Below are 21,807 nucleotides of genomic sequence, written 5' to 3'. Positions count from 1 at the left end.
GTTTTTCCTGTCATTGGAATGCACTGTCTCAATGCATTTGAATGGGAAACTTAAAACGTGCCCTGAGGCGATTGAAATGGCAGTAAAGCTCATTGATATGCACAGTAACACCCAGTTACTATGCCAATGCCTACGAACATCACATGACGGCTCCAGGACAGAGCTTCTGCCACATAATATCAGCTCTTAAAGCGAAACCCACAGCACAAATGCAAATCTAGCATGCCCCTGAGAGAGAATGTGTGCCAAAGTGCTCCCCCGCCCACCGAATCGGACCCTGAGCGGCCCCGCCCACCAAATCGGACCCTGAGCGGCCCCAACAACAAAATCGGACCCTGAGGGGCCCCACCCACAAAATCGAACCCAGAGTGGCCCAGCCCACCATCTCGGACCCTGAGGGGCCCCAACCACAAAATCGAACCCAGAGTGGCCCAGCCCATCATCTCGGACCCTGAGGGGCCCCACCCTCAAAATCTGACCCTGAGGGGCCCCACCCACAAAATCAGACCAAGAGGGTCCCCGGCCACAAAATCGTTCCCTGAGGGGCCCCGCCCACAAAATCAGACCCTGAGGGGCCCCACCCACAAAATCGGACCATGAGGGGCCCCGCCCACCAAATCAGACCCAGAATGGCCCCTGCCCAGCAAATCGGACGCTGAGGGGCCCCACCCAATAAATCGGACCCTGAGGGGCACCGCTCACCAAATCGGACCATGAGGGGCCCCGCTCACCAAATTGAACTCTGAGAGGCCCCACTCACCAAATCGGACCCTGAGGAGCCCCGCCCACCAAATCAGATTCTGAGTGGCCCCGCCCACCAAATCGGACCCTGAGAGGCCCCGCCCACCAAATCAGACCGAGGGGCCCCGCCCGCCAAAATGGTCCCTGAGGCGCCCCGCCCACCAAATCGAACCCTGAGGGGCCCCACCCACAAAATCGGACCCTGAGGGGCCCCGCCCACCAAATCAGACCCAGAATGGCCCCCCGTCCAGCAAATCGGACCCTGAGGGGCCCCGGACACAAACAAATCGGACCCTTAGGGGCCCCACCCACCAAATCGGACCCTGAGGGGCCCCGCCCACCAAATCGGACCCTGAAGGACCCCGACAACCAAATCGGATTCTGAAGGGACCCAACCGCCAAATCGGATTCTGAAGGGCCCCGCCCACCAAATCGGACCCTGATGGGCCCCGCCCACCAAATCGGACCCTGAGGGGCCCCGCCCACCAAATCGGATCCTGAGGGGCCCTGCCCACAAAATGAGACCCTGAGGGGCCCCAACCACAAATTCGGACCCTGAGGAGCCCCACCCACCAAATCGGACCCTGAGGGGCCCCGCCCACCAAATCGGACCCTGAGGGGCCCCGCCTACCAACAAAATCGGACCCTGAGGGGCCCTGCCTACCAACAAAATCAGACCCTGAGGGGCCCCATCCACCAAATCGGACCCTGAGGGGCCCCACCCACAAAATCGGACCCTGAGCGGCCCCAAGCACAAAATCGGACCCTGAGGAGTTCCGGCCACAAAATCGGACCCTGACGGGCCCCGGCCACCAAATTGGACCCTGAGGGGCCCCACCCTCAAAATCGGACCCTGAGGGGCCCCGGCCACAAAATCGGACCCTGAGGGGCCTCACCCACCAAATCAGACCCTGAGGGGCCCCGGCCACCAAATCGGATCCTGAGGGGCCCCACCCACCAAATCGGACCCTGAGGGGCCCCAGCCACAAAATCGGAACCCTGAAGGGCCCCACCCACAAAATCGGACCCTGAGGTCAAAGAGGCCCCTGAAAGGCACCCACAGTTAAAACGGATCCTGAGTTGAAAGTCTTGGAGGGGCAGCAGGCAAGTCTCTCTTAAAGGAGCAGCCCGGGCACCATTTCAAACCATTTCCTTCAGGAAATACACATCTAGTATTAATGTTTTAATCCAAACGCTGCTAACTTATTCTTTTTATTCAGTTGATTTCCGCAATTAATGCGGCCCGAACCGCTACACGCACAGACTCCGTTGAGGTGTCGTTTCAAAGCCAGCGTCCACGAGAGGTGTGCTAAGTATTTTTCGTGTCAATCGGATTTGTAGTTTTAGCGCAATTTCCGTTTGAAATTTTCTTTCCCATCATTGGAATGCACTGTCTTAATGCTTTTCAATGGGAAGGTAAAACATGCCATGAGGCGATTCAAATGGCAGTTAAGCTAATTGATAAGCGCAGGTAGACCCAGTTACTATGCCAACGCCTACGAACGTCATATGACGCCCCCAGGACACAGTTTCTGGCACATAATATCAGCTCTTAAAGCGAAACCCACAGCACAAATGCAAATCTAGCTTCATCACATGGCGCATGCCCCTGAGTGAGTATGTGCGCCAAAGTGGATTTAGAAGCCCAGTGAGCCAAACTAGCTCTTAAAGGGCCGACGCACCTAAGTGACTCTTAACGGGCCGGTGTACCAAACTGAGTCTTAAAGGGCCTGCGTGCCAAATCGAAAGCTGAGTGACCCCAGGCTCCAAATCAGAGGCTGATCGATCCTGGCCCACATAAAGGAGGCTGAGCCACCCTGGCCTCCAAATTGGACCCAGAGGGGCTGTGCCCACAAAATCATACCCTAAGGGGCTCCACTCACAAAATCGGACACTACTGGGCCCCGGCCACAAAATCGGACCCTGAGGGGCCCCACCCACCAAATCGGACCCTGAGGGGCCCCGCCCACCAAATCGGACCCTGTGGGGCCCCGCATAACAAATCGTACCCTGAGGTCCCACGCTCACCAAATCGGACCCTGAGGGTCCCCGCTCACCAAATCGGACCCAGAGTGGCCCCCGCCCACCAAATCGGACCCTGAGGGGCCCCGCCCAGCAAATCGGACCCTGAGGGGCCCCGCCCAGCAAATCGGACCCTGAGGGGCCCCGCCCAGCAAATCGGACCCTGAGGGGCCCTGCCCAGCAAATCAGACCCTGAGGGGCCCCACCCACCAAATCGGACCCTGAGGGGCCCCGCTCACCAAATCGGACCCTAAGGGGCCCTGCTCACCAAATCAAACTCTGAGGGGCCCCGCCCACCAAATCGGACCCTGAGGGGCCCCGCCCACCAAATTGGATTCTGAGGGGCCCCAACCACAAAATCGGACCCTGAGGGGCCCCGGACACAAAATCGGACCCTGAGGGTCCCCACCCACAAAATCAGACCCCGAGGGACCCCAACCACAAAATCGGACCCTGAAGGGTCCCGCCCACCAAATCGGACCCTGAGGGGCCCCGCTCACAAAATCGGACCCTGAGGGGCCCCACTCACAAAATCGGACCCTGAGGGGCCCCGCTCACAAAATCGGACCCTGAGGGGCTCCGCTCACCAAATTGAACACTGAGGGGCCCCGCTCACCAAATCGGATTCTGAGGGGCCCCGCCCACAAAATCAGACCCTGAGGGGCCCCACCCACCAAATTGGACCCTGAGGGGCCCCGCTCACCAAATCAGACCGAGTGGCCCCGCCCACCAAATCGAACTCTGAGGGGACGCGCTCACCAAATCAGACCCTGAGGGTCCCCGCTCACCAAATCGGACCTTGAGGGGCCCCGCCCACCAAATCGGACCCTGAGGGTCCCCGCCCACCAAATCGGACCCTGAGGGTCCCCGCCCACCAAATCGGACCCTGAGGGTCCTCGCCCAAAAAATAAGACCCTGAGGGGCTCCGGCCACAAAATCGGACCCTGAGGGATCCCGTCCACCAATTCAAGCCCTGAGAAGTCCAGGCCACCGAATCGGACCCTGAAAGGCCCAACCCACCAAATCAGACCCTGAGGGGCCCCAAAGGCCAAAGTGGCCTCTGAGAGGCACCCACAGTTAAAACAGATCCTGAGTTGAAAGTCTTGCAGGGGCAGCAGGCAAGTCTCTCTTAAAGGGGCAGCCCGGGCTCCATTTCAAAGCACTATCTGTACTTCCTTCAGGAAATACACATCTAGTATTAATGTTGTAATCCGAACGCTGCTAACTTATTGTTATTTTTCAGTTGATTTCCGCAATTAATGCGGCCCGAACTGCTACACGCACAGACTCCGTTGAGGTGTCGTTTCAAAGCCAGCGTCCACGAGAGGTGTGCTAAGTATTTTTCGTGTCGATCGGATTTGTGGTTTTTGCGCAATTTGCGTTTGAAAGTTTTTTTTCCCTGTCATTGGAATGCAGTGTCTCAATGCATTTGAATGGGAAACTTAAAACGTGCCCTGAGGCGATTGAAATGGCAGTAAAGCTCATTGATATGCGCAGGCACACCCAGTTACTATGCCAACGCCTACGAACGTCACATGACGCCCCCAGGACAGAGCTTCTGCCACATAATATCAGCTCTTAAAGAGAAACCCACAGCACAAATGCAAATCTAGCTTCATCACATGACGCATGCCCCTGAGAGAGAATGTGCGCCAAAGTGCGCCCCCGCCCACCAAATCGGACCCTGAGCGGCCCCGCCAACCAAATCGGACCCTGAGCGGCCCCGCCCACCAAATCGGATTCTGAAAAGCCCCAACCACAAAATCGAACCCTGAGGGGCCCCACCCACAAAATCGGACCAAGAGGGGCCCCGGCCACAAAATCGTTCCCTGAGGGGCCCCGGCCACAAAATCAGACCCTGGGGGTCCCCGCCCACAAAATCGGACCCTGAGGGGCCCCACCCACCATATCGGACCCTGAGGGGCCCCGCCCACCAAATCAGACCCAGATTTGCCCCGCCCACCAAATCGGACCCTGATGGGCCCTGCTCACCAAATCAGACCCTGAGAGGCCCAACCCACCAATTCGTACCCTGAGGGACCCCGCCCACCTATTGGACTCTGAGAGATCCCGCCCACCAAATCAGACCCTGAGGGGCCCCGCTCACCAAATCGGACCCTGAGGGGCCCCGCTCACCAAATCGGACCCTGAGGGGCCCCGCTCACCAAATCGGACCCTGAGCGGCCCCGCCCACCAAATCGGATTCTGAAAGGCCCCAACCACAAAATCGGACCCTGAGGGGCCCCAGACACAAAATCGGACCCTGAGGGGCCCCGCCCACCAAATCGGACCCTGAGGGGCGCCACCTACCAAATCAGACCCTGAGGGGCCCCGCCAACCAAATCGGACCCTGAGGGGCCCCGCTCACCAAATCGGACCCTGAGGGGCCCCGCCCACCAAATCGGATTCTGAAAGGCCCCAACCACAAAATCGGACCCTGAGGGTCCCCGCCCACCAAATGGGACCCTGAGGGGCCCTGCCCACCAAATGGGACCCTGAGGGGCCCGCCCACCAAATCAAACCCTGAGGGATCTGCTCACCAAATCGGACCCCGAGGGGTCCCGCCCACCAAATCAGACCCTGAGGGGCACCGCCCACCAAATTGGACCCTGAGGGGCCCCACCAACCAAATCGGGCCCTGAGGGGCCCCGCCACAAAATTGGACCCAGAGTGACGCTGCCCAACAAATTGGATTCTGAGGGACCCCACCCACCAAATTGGACCCTGAAGGGCCCCGCCCACCAAATTAGACCCAGAGTGGCCCCGCCCACCAAATCGGACCCTTATGGGGCCTCGCCCACCAAATCGGACCCTGAGGGGCCCCACCCACCAATTTGGATTCTGAGTGGCCCTGCCCACCAAATCGGACCCTTAGGGGCCTCGCCCACCAAATCGGACCCTGAGTTGCCCCGCCCACCAAATCGGACCCTGAGGGGCTGATCGGATTCTGAAGGGCCCCAACCACAAAGTCGGACCCTGAGGAGCCCCGCCCACCAAATCGGACCCTTATGGGGCCTCGCCCACCAAATCGGACCCTGAGGGGCCCCACCCACCAATTTGGATTCTGAGTGGCCCTGCCCACCAAATTGGACCCAGAGTGGCCCCGCCCACCAAATTGAACCCAGAGTGGCCCCGCCCACCAAATTGGACCCTGAGGGGCCCCGGCCACAAAATTGGACCCTGAGGGGCCCCGGCCACAAAATCGGACCCTGAGGGACCCCGCCCACCAATTCGGACCCTGAGGGGCCCCACCCACCAATTCGGATTCTGAGTGGCCCCGCCCACCAAATCGGACCCTTAGGGGCCCCGCCCACCAAATCGGACCCTGAGTTGCCCCGCCCACCAAAACGGACCCTGAGGGGCCCCACCCACCAAATCGGATTCTGAAGGGCCCCAACCACAAAGTCGGACCCTGAGGAGCCCCACCCACCAAATCAAACCCTGAGGGGCCCCGCCCACCAAATCGGACCCTGAGGGGCCCCCCACCAAATTGGTCCCAGAGTGGTCCCGCCCATCAAATTGGACCCAGAGTGGCCCCGCCCACCAAATCGGACCCTGAGGGGCCCCGGCCACAAAATTGGACCCTGAGGGGCCCCACCCACCAAATCGGACTCCTGAGGGGCCCCACCCACCAAATCGGACCCTGAGGGGCCCCGGCCACAAAATCGGACCTTGAGGGGCCCCACTCACAAAATCGAACCCTGAGGGGTTCCGGCCACAAAATCGGACCCTGAGGGGCCCCACCCACAAAATCGGACCCTGAGGCCAAAGTGGCCCCTGAGAGGCACCTACAGTTAAAACGGATCCTGAGTTGAAAGTCTTGCAGGGGCAGCAGGCAAGTCTCTCTTAAAGGGGCAGCCCGGGCACCATTTCAAACCACTATCTGTACTTCCTTCAGGAAATACACATCTAGTATTAATGTTGTAATCCGAACGCTGCTAACTTATTCTTATTTTTCAGTTGATTTCCGCAATTAATGTGGCCCGATCCGCTACACGCACAGACTCCGTTGAGGTGTCGTTTCAAAGCCAGTGTCCACGAGAGGTGTGCTAAGTATTTTTCGTGTCGATCGGATTTGTGGTTTTTGCGCAATTTGCGTTTGAAAGTTTTTTTTCCCTGTCATTGGAATGCAGTGTCTCAATGCATTTGAATGGGAAACTTAAAACGTGCCCTGAGGCGATTGAAATGGCAGTAAAGCTCATTGATATGCGCAGGCACACCCAGTTACTATGCCAACGCCTACGAACGTCACATGACGCCCCCAGGACAGAGCTTCTGCCACATAATATCAGCTCTTAAAGCGAAACCCACAGCACAAATGCAAATCTAGCTTCATCACATGACGCATGCCCCTGAGAGAGAATGTGCGCCAAAGTGCACCCCCGCCCACCAAATCGGACCCTGAGCGGCCCCGCCAACCAAATCGGACCCTGAGCGGCCCCGCCCACCAAATCGGATTCTGAAAAGCCCCAACCACAAAATCGGACCCTGAGGGGCCCCACCCACAAAATCGGACCCTGAGGGGCCCCACCCACAAAATCGGACCAAGAGGGGCCCCGGCCACAAAATCGTTCCCTGAGGGGCCCCGGCCACAAAATCAGACCCTGAGGGTCCCCGCCCACAAAATCGGACCCTGAGGGGCCCCGCCCACCAAATCAGACCCAGAATGGCCCCCGCCCAGCAAATCGGACACTGAGGGGCCCCACCCACCAAATCAGACCCTGAGGGACCCCGCCCACCAAATCGGATTCTGAAGGGCCCCAACCACAAAATCGGACCCCGAGGGGTCCCGGACACAAAATCGGACCATGAGGGGCCCCACCCAGAAAATCAGACCCTGAGGGGCCCCAACCACAAATTCGGACCCTGAGGAGCCCCACCCACCAAATCGGACCCTAAGGGGCCCAGCCCACCAAATCGGACCCTGAGCGGCCCCGCCCACCAAATCAGACCCAGGGGGCCCCACCCACAAAATCGGACCCTGAGTGGCCCCGGCCACCAAATCGGACCCTGAGGGGCCCCGACCACAAAATTGGACCCTGAGGAGCACCGGCCACAAAATCGGACCCTTAGGGGCCCAACCCACCAAATCAAATCCTGAGGGCTCCCACCCACAAAATCGGACCCTGAGCGGCCCCGCCCACCAAATCGGACCCTGAGGGGCCCCGCTCACCAAATGGAACCCTGAGGGGCCCCGCCCACCATTTCGGACCCTGAGGGGCTCCGCCCACCAAATCGGACCCTGAGGGGCCCTGCTCACCAAATTGAACTCTGAGGGGCCCTGCTCACCAAATTGAACTCTGAGGGGCCACGCTCACCAAATCGGACCCTGAGGGGCCCCGCCCACTAAATCGGATTCTGAAAGGCCCCAACCACAAAATCGGACCCTGAGGGGCCCCGCTGACCAAATTGAACTCTGAGGGGCCCCGCCCACCAAATCGGACCCAGAGTGGCCCGCCTACTAAATCAGACCTAGAGTGGCCCCGCTCACCAAATCGGACCCCGAGGGGCCCCACCCACCAAATTGGACCCCGAGGGGCCCCGCCCACCAAATCGGCCCCCGAGGGATCCCGCCCACCAAATCGGACCCCGAGGGTCCCCGCCCACCAAATTGGACCCTGAGGGGCCCTGCCCACCAAATCGGACTCTGATAGATCCTGCCCACCAAATCAGACCCTGAGTGGGCCCGCTCACCAAATCGGACCCTGAGGGGCCCCGCTCACCAAATCGGACCCTGAGGGACCCCACCCACCAAATCGGACCCTGAGGGGCCCTGGCCACAAAATCGGACCCTGTGGGGCCCCACCCACAAAATCGGACCCTGAGGGGCCCCGGCCACAAGATTGGACCCAGAGGGGCCCCAACCACCAAATCAGACCCTGAGGGGCCCCGGCCACAAAATCGGACCCTTAGGGGCCCCACCCACCAAATCAGCCCCTGAGGGGACCCGGCCACCAAATCAGACCCTGAGGGGCCCCACCCACCAAATCGGATCCTGAGGTGCCCCACCCACAAAATCGGGCCCTGAGGGCCCCACCCACAAAATCGGACCCTGAGGCCAAAGTGGCCCCTGAGAGGCACCCACAGTTAAAACGGATCCTGAGTTGAAAGTCTTGCAGGTGCAGCAGGCAAGTCTCTCTTAAAGGGGCAGCCTGGGCAGCATTTCAAACCACTATCTGTACTTCCTTCAGGAAATACACATCTAGTTGTAATTGCTTTTCGTTATTTTGTAGTAATTTCATAGGAATTGAAAAATCTCTGACCTCGAGAACATAGGTACATAGAAATGCACTGTTATATAGAGATGTACCTCTAGGTACCAGTACATTAAGGGTGTGTGCACACGCTGCGGATTGGGGTGCGGATTCATCTGCGCGGATTTTGTAAAATCCGCAGGTGAAACCGCAGCTCAAAAGACCTGCGGTTTTACCTGCGGATTGCTCTGCGGTTTTTCATCTCCTCAATGGAGGAGATGGCAAACCGCAGGGGAATCCACAGAAAGAACTGACATGTCAGTTCTTTCTGCGGATTGAAAACCACAGATAATCCGCATGGAAAATTCCGCACCGTCTGCACTGCGTTTTTTGATTCCCATAGGGAATCATGGTACTGTACACCGCAGCAAAAACTGCTGCGAGTGCGCAGCGGCCAAAACCACTGCGGATCCGCAGCAAAATCCGCAGCGTGTGCACACACCCAAAGGCTGTTTTGACGGATCATAATATTATTATTTATTATTATAGCGTCATTTATTCCATGGCGCTTTACATGTGAAAAGGGGTATACATAATAACACAATTTTTTTTAGAGTATATTATGCAAATTGCCTCTTCAGAGAGGAAGCGGACAAGAAATTTCTAGTGCCACCTGTTGGAAGCAGCAATCCTTCAAATCACTATCGATCCTTTAATGAGCCTTGCAATATGACTTAGGGTAAACACCAAATCAGAATCTCAATTTGCAGACACTGTGTTTTGGGGTATTGCGCCTCGTCTATGCAAAGTATGAGATCTGATTTGGCTAGGTGAGAGGCTCTGGACAGGTGGCGCTATAGAGTTCTAGTCATCTTTCTCTCTGAAGAGGCAATTTGCATATTTCATTTCCCAGAGGAGCATTGCACGGCAAATAAGTCTCCTTACTTTGGCATGCCAAGGCTGGTATGTCACTCTCCACAAGGAGAAACGTCACCCTTTTAAAGTATAGAAAATTAGTGCAGTCTGTGGCTCATAGCTTTTCTGCTGCCCACAATGTTGCAGGTTGGGGGTTTTGATTTCTGAGGAGACCAGACTTCAAGAAAGGAGAAGAATAATTTATTTAAATTACAGTACTTTACGTACTAATCAGAGTAGAGAGATTTGGCTTTGCCTCCCTGAGTGAGGAGAGGAGGAACAACAGAGGAGCAATGAACACGTGAGGGAAGACATGAGTGAAGCCCTCAGTGCAGGAGACATCGCAGACATCATGAGTGACAGTCGGGACAGTAGGACAGGTCCCCCAAATTGGAACAGCCCCATACCATGTAGCGGGCCCCCATTTGGGAAACACTGACTTATTAAATATTTCTGCATATTATTATTTTACATTAGTAAATTGATTACACTGGTGCCTTTATCTAGTCCAGTTATTACACTGTATGACAGAGCACTATGAAGTGGTAGGTAAGTCACTAACAGAAGGGACTGGCACCAAGTGAACCGCACTATACTAATCTCTAAGACTAGACGTAGTAAAGCAGAAGGTCAGTGAACTCCAGTCTCTCGAACTAATGGTGGATTTCTGTTCCCTGGGATTGTATTGTACTCTGGTCACGCAGCCAAGGTCATCGGGTCTGAATACAGATAGTACAGTTCACAGCTTGTGCAGTTTCAGCTAATACCAAGAAATCCTGACCATTTCTACCTCACTTCAAAGGCCCTTTTGAATTTGCTTGAGACCCAGATCAAAAGATTCATTGTCCTGTACGGGAGCTTACAACCTGAGCAGAGTCTGCCAGATCCCAATAAAGAGGTGCACTATCTTTGTGTACAGCACAAAACAAGCTCGAGAATTAACCCTTTGTTGCGTTATGAAAACTAAGCTTACATGTCATGACTAAAACTCAAATAGAGAAATGTACTCAATAATACAATCTCTGATGCTTCTCCATTTATGGCTACAACCCCTATCGTGTGCTACCTATGATGATCTCCAATGCAGATTACACTGAAAATACCGAACATTTTGTCTGGTAAAGTCTGGGACTTGAAATCTGAAAGACCCCATTAATGTCAATGGGGTCCACTTGGGCCTTTTGATGTCTGGCATGAAAGGGATCTGCATTGTTGGTAATTTATTTGTTCTTTTTCTATGACATGTTGTCAGAGCTTTCATATTGCGTGGGAGAGAGTGGGGCAGGAAAGACCACTGGGAGGATATCTTGATGGGCTCAGGTTCTGACTTGGGCTAGTAACAACATAAAGCCATGGTCCCAGGATAAAATACTCTTCAGAAAATCTTATTGTTTGGAGCTTTTTCACATACTGTACTCACCGGATCAGCTGTGTCCATAACTCTTACAAGAACCGGCTCCTGGTCTACGACTTCTTCTTTAGCATATGTGTCTTCTGCAGAAAGATCCAAACAAAAAAATAACAATTGGATTTATACTATACAGGCCATTCAGTAACATCTGTCACAAGAAACAAATCACTACAGACATATACTAGCAGGACAGGGCGGCACAAGTTCTCTTGGTGCTAAAGACATGCCCCCCTGCCACCTATATTCCCTAATACCTTTCAGGACATTGAATTCCCCCTTACATCCCATCCCTCAGCAAATCCCATTGCTATCTATATATATATATAACTGAATGTATGTATGTGTGTATCACCAACCAATCACGAAGCATCTTTCATTTCACCAGAGCTGTTTAAATGAAGCTGAGCTGTGATTGGTTGCTATGAGCAACAGTTTTCCCATTCCACGACAACACCTCAGCAGAAACTGAGCGGGTGGGAGAAATCAAGCATCCCTGGAAACATAAGCTCCCAGTCATTGTCTGCCCCCCAGAAAGGAGCATAGAGCATATGACAAAAATGAATCACCCCCTCCCGTGCCCATATACACATCACACATCCTCCATCCCATAGGCATATCTTCCCTCTTAAAGGGATCTCCGGTATGGAAGTTAGGGCAAATCCCTCAGTGCTTTGATTCTGACCCCTGGCTTCTATTAAAGGGATCATTGGTATGGAAGTTAGGGCAAATCAATCCAGCGCTTTGGTTTTGACCCCAGGCCTCTCTTAGAGGGATTTCCAGTATGGAAGTTAAGGTAAATCCCTCAGCGCTGTGATTCTCACCCCAGGCTTCTATTAAAGGGATCATTGGTATGGAAGTAAGGGCAAATCCACTCAGTGCTCTGGTTCTGATGCCAGGCCTCTCTTAAAGGGATCCCCGGTATGGAAGTTAGGACTGTTCCACTCAGCGCTCTGGTTCTGACCCCAGGCTGATGGCATGATGTGGGATATTAGGGGTAGTAGTCTGGTGGCTCTGGCTGACGGGATAATGTGGGATATTAGGGGTAGTAGTCCGGTGGCTCTGGCTGACGGGATGATGTGGGATATTAGGGGTAGTAGTCCGGTGGCTCTGGCTGATGGGATGATGTGGGATATTAGGGGTAGTAGTCCGGTGGCTCTGGCTGACAGGATGAAGTGGGATATTAGGGGTAGTAGTCCGGCGGCTCTGACGGGATGATGTGGGATATTAGGGGTAGTAGTCCAGGGGCTGTGATGGGTTGATGTGGGATATTAGGGGTAGTAGTCCAGTGGCTCTGACGGAATGATGTGGGATATTAGGGGTAGTAGTCCGGTGGCTCTGATGGGATGATGTGGAATATTAGTGGTAGTAGTCAGGCGGCTGTGACGGGATGATGTGGGATATTAGTGGTAGTAGTCTGGTGGCTCTGGCTGAGGGGATGATGTGGAATATTAGGGGTAGTAGTCTGGCGGCTGTGACGGGATGATGTGGGATATTAGGGGTAGTAGTCCGGTGGCTCTGGCTGAGGGGATGATGTGGGATATTAGGGGTAGTAGACCGGTGGCTCTGGCTGACGGGATGATGTGGGATATTAGGGGTAGTAGTCCGGTGGCTCTGGCTGACAGGATGAAGTGGGATATTAGGGGTAGTAGTCCGGCGGCTCTGACGGGATGATGTGGTATATTAGGGGTAGTAGTCCAGGGGCTGTGATGGGTTGATGTGGGATATTAGTGGTAGTAGTCCAGTGGCTCTGACGGAATGATGTGGGATATTAGGGGTAGTAGTCCGGTGGCTCTGATGGGATGATGTGGAATATTAGTGGTAGTAGTCAGGCGGCTGTGACGGGATGATGTGGGATATTAGTGGTGGTAGTCTGGTGGCTCTGGCTGAGGGGATGATGTGGAATATTAGGGGTAGTAGTCTGGCGGCTGTGACGGGATGATGTGGGATATTAGGGGTAGTAGTCCGGTGGCTCTGGCTGAGGGGATGATGTGGGATATTAGGGGTAGTAGACCGGTGGCTCTGGCTGACGGGATGATGTGGGATATTAGGGGTAGTAGACCGGTGGCTCTGGCTGACGGGATGATGTGGGATATTAGGGGTAGTAGTCCGGTGGCTCTGGCTGACAGGATGAAGTGGGATATTAGGGGTAGTAGTCCGGCGGCTCTGACGGGATGATGTGGTATATTAGGGGTAGTAGTCCAGGGGCTGTGATGGGTTGATGTGGGATATTAGTGGTAGTAGTCCAGTGGCTCTGACGGAATGATGTGGGATATTAGGGGTAGTAGTCCGGTGGCTCTGATGGGATGATGTGGAATATTAGTGGTAGTAGTCAGGCGGCTGTGACGGGATGATGTGGGATATTAGTGGTAGTAGTCTGGTGGCTCTGGCTGAGGGGATGATGTGGAATATTAGGGGTAGTAGTCTGGCGGCTGTGACGGGATGATGTGGGATATTAGGGGTAGTAGTCCGGTGGCTCTGGCTGAGGGGATGATGTGGGATATTAGGGGTAGTAGACCGGTGGCTCTGGCTGACGGGATGATGTGGGATATTAGGGGTAGTAGTCCGGTGGCTCTGGCTGACAGGATGAAGTGGGATATTAGGGGTAGTAGTCCGGCGGCTCTGACGGGATGATGTGGTATATTAGGGGCAGTAGTCCAGGGGCTGTGATGGGTTGATGTGGGATATTAGTGGTAGTAGTCCAGTGGCTCTGACGGAATGATGTGGGATATTAGGGGTAGTAGTCCGGTGGCTCTGATGGGATGATGTGGAATATTAGTGGTAGTAGTCAGGCGGCTGTGACGGGATGATGTGGGATATTAGTGGTGGTAGTCTGGTGGCTCTGGCTGAGGGGATGATGTGGAATATTAGGGGTAGTAGTCCGGTGGCTCTGGCTGAGGGGATGATGTGGGATATTATGGGTAGTAGACCGGTGGCTCTGGCTGATGGGACGATGTGGGATATTATAGTGAATGTGACTATGCGGAGTGGGCGAGGCTCTACACTCAGCTTTTTATATATAGATATAATCATCAATTTGTTATAAGTAACCATAGTTAGTTACTATGCCCGGGCAGCGCCGGGCTCTTCAGCTAGTTATTAATAAAAACCATTTACCTCCCTTTTACTCTCCACACATGCAGGGCAGGCTGGCCAATATATGACATGTCTACCTGCTCTTCCTCTCCTACCATCTCCATTTCTCACCAATGCACTAAATCGAAACGCTCATCAAGCTCATCTATGAATAATAAAATAAACCTCTAGTCTTTTTTATCCCAAAAGACCTCATTATTGCATGCATGAATCATAGAAGAAATAAACATCTAAAATACGCAGGAATCATTTGTACTTTTATTTTCTCATCTTTATTGATACTTTTTCATCAGGCACAAAACAGACTAAGCAGTAAGACTTTCTTGGAAAAAAGGTGTCTTAAGGTACTGTCACATTTAGCGATGCACTAGCGATCCCGACAACGATACGACCCGGTCAGGATCGCTGGTGCACCGCTAAATGGTCGCTAGTGAGCTGCCAAACAGGCAGATCTCAGCAGCGACATAGCAGCGGTCGGCGGTTGCTACTTACCTGTCAGACGCGGCGATGAAGACGTCCTCCTGCCCGCGTCCACGCGTCGCTCGTCGGCGCCAGCAGGAAGCGGCCGACGAGAAACGGCCCAGGACGTTCTCGCGCGATCAGCGATAGACAGCGGGGGAGCCGGTCGAAGGTAAGTATCACCAGGGGTGAACCTAGCCTATCTGCTGCCTGAGGCGAACAGCAAAATGACGATAAATAGAAAAAAAAGGTGTCCAAACACAAGGATGTCAGCACCATCACACACACATACAAGAACAACACGTAAGTATCTAGAACAAGGGTCAATAATGGCAATGGTAAGCCTGGCACAGGGCCGGACTGGGACAAAAATGCAGCCCTGCCACACAAATCCCACCAGCCCACAAACTATAGCACTCATCACCCCGATCTGTGAATTTTTGCTAAACTTTGTCGTCCCCTCATCACTCTCTTTAAGGAGTTATTTGAAGAGCCACATGTGAATGGCACCACAGTGCATATGATCGACCACAGCTCCATTTACATGGTGCTCTTCAAAGCTACATTTCCCAGGATCATGGGGGTCCCAGCGGTCTGATCCACAACAAACAGAAAGTCATCCCCTATCCCCACATAATGCTCCATATAGTATTATGGGCCCCATATAATGATCCATATAGTATTATGGGCCCCATATATTACGGCATACAGTATATTGGGCACCAAATATTACTTCATACAGTATAATGGGCCCCATATATTACTTCATACAGTATAATGGGCCCCATATATTACTTCATACAGTATAATGGGCCCCATATATGACTTCATACAGTATAATGGGCCCCATATATGACTTCATACAGTATAATGGGCCCAATATATTACTTCATACAGTATAATGGGCCCCATATATGACTTCATACAGTATAATGGGCCCAATATATTACTTCATACAGTATAATCGGCCCCATATATGACTTCATACAGCATAATGGGCCCAATATATTACTTCATCCAGTATACTGGGCCCCATATATTACTTCATACAGCATAATAGGCACCATATATTACTTAATACAGTATAATGGGCCCCATATATGACTTCATCCAGTATAATGGGCCCCATATATTACTTCATCCAGTATAATGGGCCCCATATATTACTTCATACAGTATAATGGGCCCCATATATTACTTCATACAGAATAATAGGCACCATATATTACTTCATACAGTATAATGGGCCCCATATATTACTGCATACAGTATAATGGGCCCCATATATCACTGCATACAGCATAATGGGTCCCATATATGACTTCATACAGCATAATGGGCCCCATATATTACTTCATACAGTATAATGGGCCCCATATATTACTTCATACAGTATAATGGGACCAACATATTACTGCATACAGCATAATGGGCCCCATATATTACTTCATACAGTATAATGGGCCCCATATATTACTTCATACAGCATAATCGGCACTATATATTACTTAATACAGTATAATGGGCCCCATATATGACTTCATACAGTATAATGGGTCCAATATATTACTTCATCCAGTATAATGGGCCCCATATATTACTTCATACAGCATAATAGGCACCATATATTACTTAATACAGTATAATGGGCCCCATATATGACTTCATCCAGTATAATGGGCCCCATATATTACTTCATACAGTGTAATGTGCCCCATATATGACTTCATACAGCATAATGGGCCCCATATATTCATACAGTATAATGGGCCCCATATATGACTTCATACAGTATAAAGGGCCCCATATATGACTTCATACAGTATAATGGGCCCCATATATTACTTCATACAGTATAATGGGCACCATATATTACTTCATACAGTATAATGGGCCCCATATATTACTTCATACAGTATAATGGGCCCCATATATTACTTCATACAGTATAATGGGCCCCATATATTACTTCATACAGCATAATAGGCACCATATATTACTTCGTACAGCATAATGGGCCCCATATATTACTTCATACAGTATAATGGGCCCCATATATTACTTCATACAGCATAATAGGCACCATATATTACTTCGTACAGCATAATGGGCACCATATATTACTTCATACAGTTTGAGCCCCATATATTACTGTATACAGTATAATGGGCCCCAAATATTATTTCATACAGCATAATGGGCCCCATATATTACTTCTTACAGTATAATGGGCCCCATATATTACTTCATACAGCATAATAGGCACCATATATTACTTCTTACAGTATAATGGGCCCCATATATTACTTCATACAGTATAATGGGCTCCATATATTACTTCATACAGTATAATGGGCCCCATATATTACTTCATACAGTATAATGGGCCCCATATATGACTTCATACAGTATAATGGGCCTCATATATTACTTCATCCAGTATAATGGGCCCCATATATTATTTCATACAGTATTATGAGCACCATATATTACTGCATACAGTATAATGGGCCCCATATATTACTTCATACAGTATAATGGGCCCCAAATATTATTTCATACAGCATAATGGGCCCCATATATTACTTCATACAGTATAATGGGCACCATATATTACTTCATACAGCATAATGGGCACCATATATTACTTCGTACAGCATAATGGGCACCATATATTACTGCATACAGTCTAATGGGCCCCATATATTACTTCATACAGGATAATGGGCACCATATATTACTTCATACAGTTTAATGAGCCCCATATATTACTGTATACAGTATAATGGGCCCCAAATATTATTTCATACAGCATAATGGGCCCCATATATTACTTCTTACAGTATAATGGGCCCCATATATTACTTGATACAGTATAATGGGCTCCATATATTACTACATACAGTATAATGGGCCCCATATATTACTTCATACAGTATTATGAGCACCATATATTGCTGCATACAGTATAATGGGCCCCATATATTACTTCATACAGTATAATGGGCCCCATATATGACTTCATACAGAATAATGGGCCCCATATATTACTTCATACAGTATAATGGGCCCCATATATTATTTCGTACAGTATTATGAGCACCATATATTACTGCATATGGGCACCATATATTACTTCATACAGTATAATGGGCCCCAAATATTATTTCATACAGCATAATGGGCCCTATATATTACTTCATACAGTATAATGGGCACCATATATTACTTCATACAGCATAATGGGCACCATATATTACTTTGTACAGCATAATTGGCACCATATATTACTGCATACAGTATAATGGGCCCCATATATTACTTCATACAGTATAATGGGCACCATATATTACTTCATACAGCATAATGGGCACTGTTATGATTGAGTCACCGTAGGAGGCAGACACAAAAATAGAAGCTACGTCCAGAAAACCAGAGAAGTTGGCAACTATCAGATTGCAGACCCCTGAACCTATCAACACAACTAGCAGTAGCCGTGGGGGGTTCCTACGATGCCCTAGACCCCTCGATCACAGCCGGAGCGCTAAATAGCCTAAAGACAGAAAAGGAAATCTAAACTGCCACAGAGCAGACCCCAAAGTAAAAAGCAGCCCCCAACATATAATGACAGTGAAGCAAGATGAAAAAACACTCACACAGATAGAAAGATAGGCTGAGCAAACGATGGGGCCCAAGCCAACTAAACAGAAAAAGAAAGGAAGGTTGCTGTCTGCAATCTGCCAAAACCCTATCAAAGACATAAGCCAACACCTGATATGAAAAAGACCCTGAAGCAGCTAGGCTTCAAAAACTAAATCATCACTCAGGTATTTTCAGAAGACAGAGCTAAAGGAATTCAGCACACCCCAGCAGGGAATGGCAGAAATCCAGAAAAACAAAGCAAAACAAAGTCAAAGCACCAATGCAAAAAGCCAAGCAGAAAACTTAGCTTTAGAGGAGCAGGAATTCAGACTGGTCTCCAAGGATCCCACAGAGAAATCACCCGCAGGGCAGAAGGGTGTCGGCAGCCTTATATCCAGTCAGTAACTCCACTCAGCCAGTCATCATAATCAGACTCAGGTGTTTGATAATCCGGCTCACTACCTTTCTTTACCAGAAGAGGGAGTTCCTCGGGCCTCAGTAGTGAAGGGGAAAATGAACTCACAACAGTACCTCCCCCTTGAGGAGGGGTCACCGAACCCTCAACCACGCCACCAGGGCGATCAGGGTGAGCCCGATGAAAGGCACGCACCAATCTTTTGGCATGAATATCAGAGGCAGAGACCCAGGAATTATCCTCCTTACCATAACCCTTCCACTTAACCAAATACTGAAGTCTCCGTCTAGCCAGACGGGAATCCAGTACTTTCTCTACCTCATATTCCATGTTACCTTCAACCAATACAGGGTCTGGAGGTGCCACCCCCGGAACAACAGGTTCAACAAACCTCTTCAACAAAGATTTATGGAACACATTATGGATTTTAAATGTGACAGGAAGAGCCAAACGAAAAGAGACCGGATTAATAATCTCCAAAATCTTGTAAGGTCCAATAAATCTAGGCTTAAACTTAGGAGAAGCCACCTTCATAGCAATATTTTTTGATGATAACCACACCATATCACCAACCTTAAACTGGGGACCAATGGTCCTATGTCGGTTGGAAAACCGCGGGGCCTTTTCCTGGGAGAGAGATAACTTATCCACCACTTGGTCCCAGATCTGGTGCATTCTCTCCACCACAGTGTCAACACCTGGGCAGGCAGAGGGCTCCACCTGCCCTGAAGAAAATCGAAGATGAAACCCAAAGTTACAAAAAAAAAGGTGACATCAAAGTGGCAGAACTAGCTCTATTATTTAAAGCAAATTCGGCCAAGGGCAAAAATGAAACCCAATCATCCTGATCAGCAGAAATAAAACATCTCAAATATGACTCCAAGGTCTGGTTTGTTCTCTCTGTCTGCCCATTGGTCTGAGGGTGAAAAGCAGAGGAGAAGGACAACTGAATTCCCAGCTTGGAACAGAAAGTTCTCCAAAATCTAGACACAAACTGGACTCCTCTGTCAGATACAATGTTCTCAGGAATCCCGTGCAAGCGAACCACCTGTTGTAAAAACAGGGGCACCAACTCAGAGGAAGACGGCAACTTAGGGAGTGGTACAAGATGAACCATCTTAGAGAACCTATCACAAATCACCCAAATAACAGTCATCCTTTGAGAGACAGGCATATCAGAGATGAAATCCATTGAAATATGGGTCCATGGCCTCTTGGGGACAGGCAAAGGCATCAACAACCCACTGGAGCGAGAACACGATTTAGACCGGGAGCACGTCCCACAGGACTGCACAAAATTCCTGACATCACGAGACAAGGAGGGCCACCAAAAAGACCGACTCACCAGATCTCTAGTACCAAAAATACCTGGATGACCAGCCAAAGCAGAGCAATGAACTTCAGACATCACTCTCTTCTACCACTGGTCAGGAACATACAACTTTCCACTGGGACAACGCTCAGGTTTGTCCTCCTGGAACTCTTCCAGAGCACGTCTCAAATCGGGCGAGATGGCAGAAAGAACTACCCCTTCGCCTAAGATGGTAGCAGGCTTGGTCACCACAGGAGAATCAGCAAAGAAGCTCCTAGAGAGGGCGTCTGCCTTGACATTCTTAGTTCCAGGAAGAAAAGAAACCACAAAATCAAAACGTGTAAAAAACAAGGCCCACCTAGCCTGTCTAGGGTTCAAGCACTTAGCCGACTCTAGGTAAATCAAATTCTTGTGGTCAGTGAGGACCACGACTTGATGCTTAGCTCCCTCCAACCAATGTCTCCACTCCTCAAATGCCCATTTCATGGCCAACAGTTCCCTATTCCCCACATCATAGTTACGTTCAGATGGAGAGAACTTTCGGGAAAAGACAGCACAGGGATTCATTTTAGATGTTACAGGATCCTTTTGGGACAAAACAGCTCCTGCACCAATCTCAGAAGCATCCACCTCTACCTGGAACGGAAGTGAGACATCAGGTTGCCGCAAAACCGGGGCGGAGGTGAATCTTCACTTCAGCTCCTGAAAGGAAGAAACAGCCTCCGGAGACCAATTTAACACATCAGCACCCTTCTTAGTTAAATCAGTCAATGGCTTGGCAATACTAGAAAATTTTGCTATAAATTTCCGATAAAAATTAGCAAAACCCAAAAACTTCTGGAGGGCCTTCAAAGAAGTGGGCTGAACCCAATCATAAATGGCCTGTACCTTGGCCGGGTCCATTTCAATAGTTGACGGGGACAAAATAAATCCCAAAAAAGAAATCCTCTATACTCCAAAAAGGCATTTAGATCCTTTGACATACAGGGAATTCTCCCTCAAGATCCGGAACACAGTCCGAATATGTTCCACATGAGAATCCCAATCCTTGGAGAAGATCAAAATATCATCCAGATAGATAATCAAAAATTTATCGACAAAATCTCGGAAAATATCGTTCATGAAGCACTGGAAGACAGAAGGGGCATTAGTGAGCCCAAAAGGCATCACCAGGTACTCAAAATGTCCCTCCGGAGTATTAAACGCCATTCATCCCCATGCTTAATGCGAATAAGATTATACGCCCCCTTGAGGTCAAGCTTGGTAAACCAGCAAGCACCTTTAACTCTGGAGAATAGATCAGAAATCAGGGGTAACGGATACTGATATTTAACAGTAATTTTGTTGAGGGCACGATAATCAATACAAGGTCTTAATGATCCATCCTTTTTGGCTACAAAAAAAAAAACGGCACCTAAGGGTGACGAGGATGGTCTAATATGACCCTTCTCCAACGCCTCCTTAATATAGGATCGCATAGCCTCGTGCTCGGGTACAGATAAATTGAAGAGCCGACCCTTGGGAAATTTACACCCCGGGCTCAGTTCAATTGCACAGTCATAACTCCTATTAGGAGGCAGAGACGCAGACTCATTCTCACTAA

At 50.6% G+C, this 21,807-nt stretch overlaps 1 protein-coding gene across 2 annotated transcripts in view; it reads right to left on the bottom strand.

Moving 5' to 3' along the window:
• The window catches only part of RASL12 (RAS like family 12), a 163,999-nt gene that overhangs the window by 106,541 nt on the left and 35,651 nt on the right, over positions 1–21,807 (bottom strand). For both annotated transcript variants that reach the window (XM_073568853.1, XM_073568852.1), the window contains one exon: positions 11,293–11,366. In XM_073568853.1, coding sequence (XP_073424954.1) covers positions 11,293–11,366 — 74 coding nt within the window. The remainder of the gene's footprint in view (positions 1–11,292; positions 11,367–21,807) is intronic.

The sequence above is a fragment of the Dendrobates tinctorius genome, unplaced genomic scaffold (genome assembly GCF_039654945.1).
Source record: "Dendrobates tinctorius isolate UK_male_01 unplaced genomic scaffold, ASM3965494v1 ptg000022l, whole genome shotgun sequence".
NCBI classification, from domain to species: Eukaryota; Metazoa; Chordata; class Amphibia; order Anura; family Dendrobatidae; genus Dendrobates; species Dendrobates tinctorius.
The sequence above is the reverse complement of the archived record's forward strand: the minus strand, read 5'-3'. Positions and strand labels throughout refer to the sequence as shown.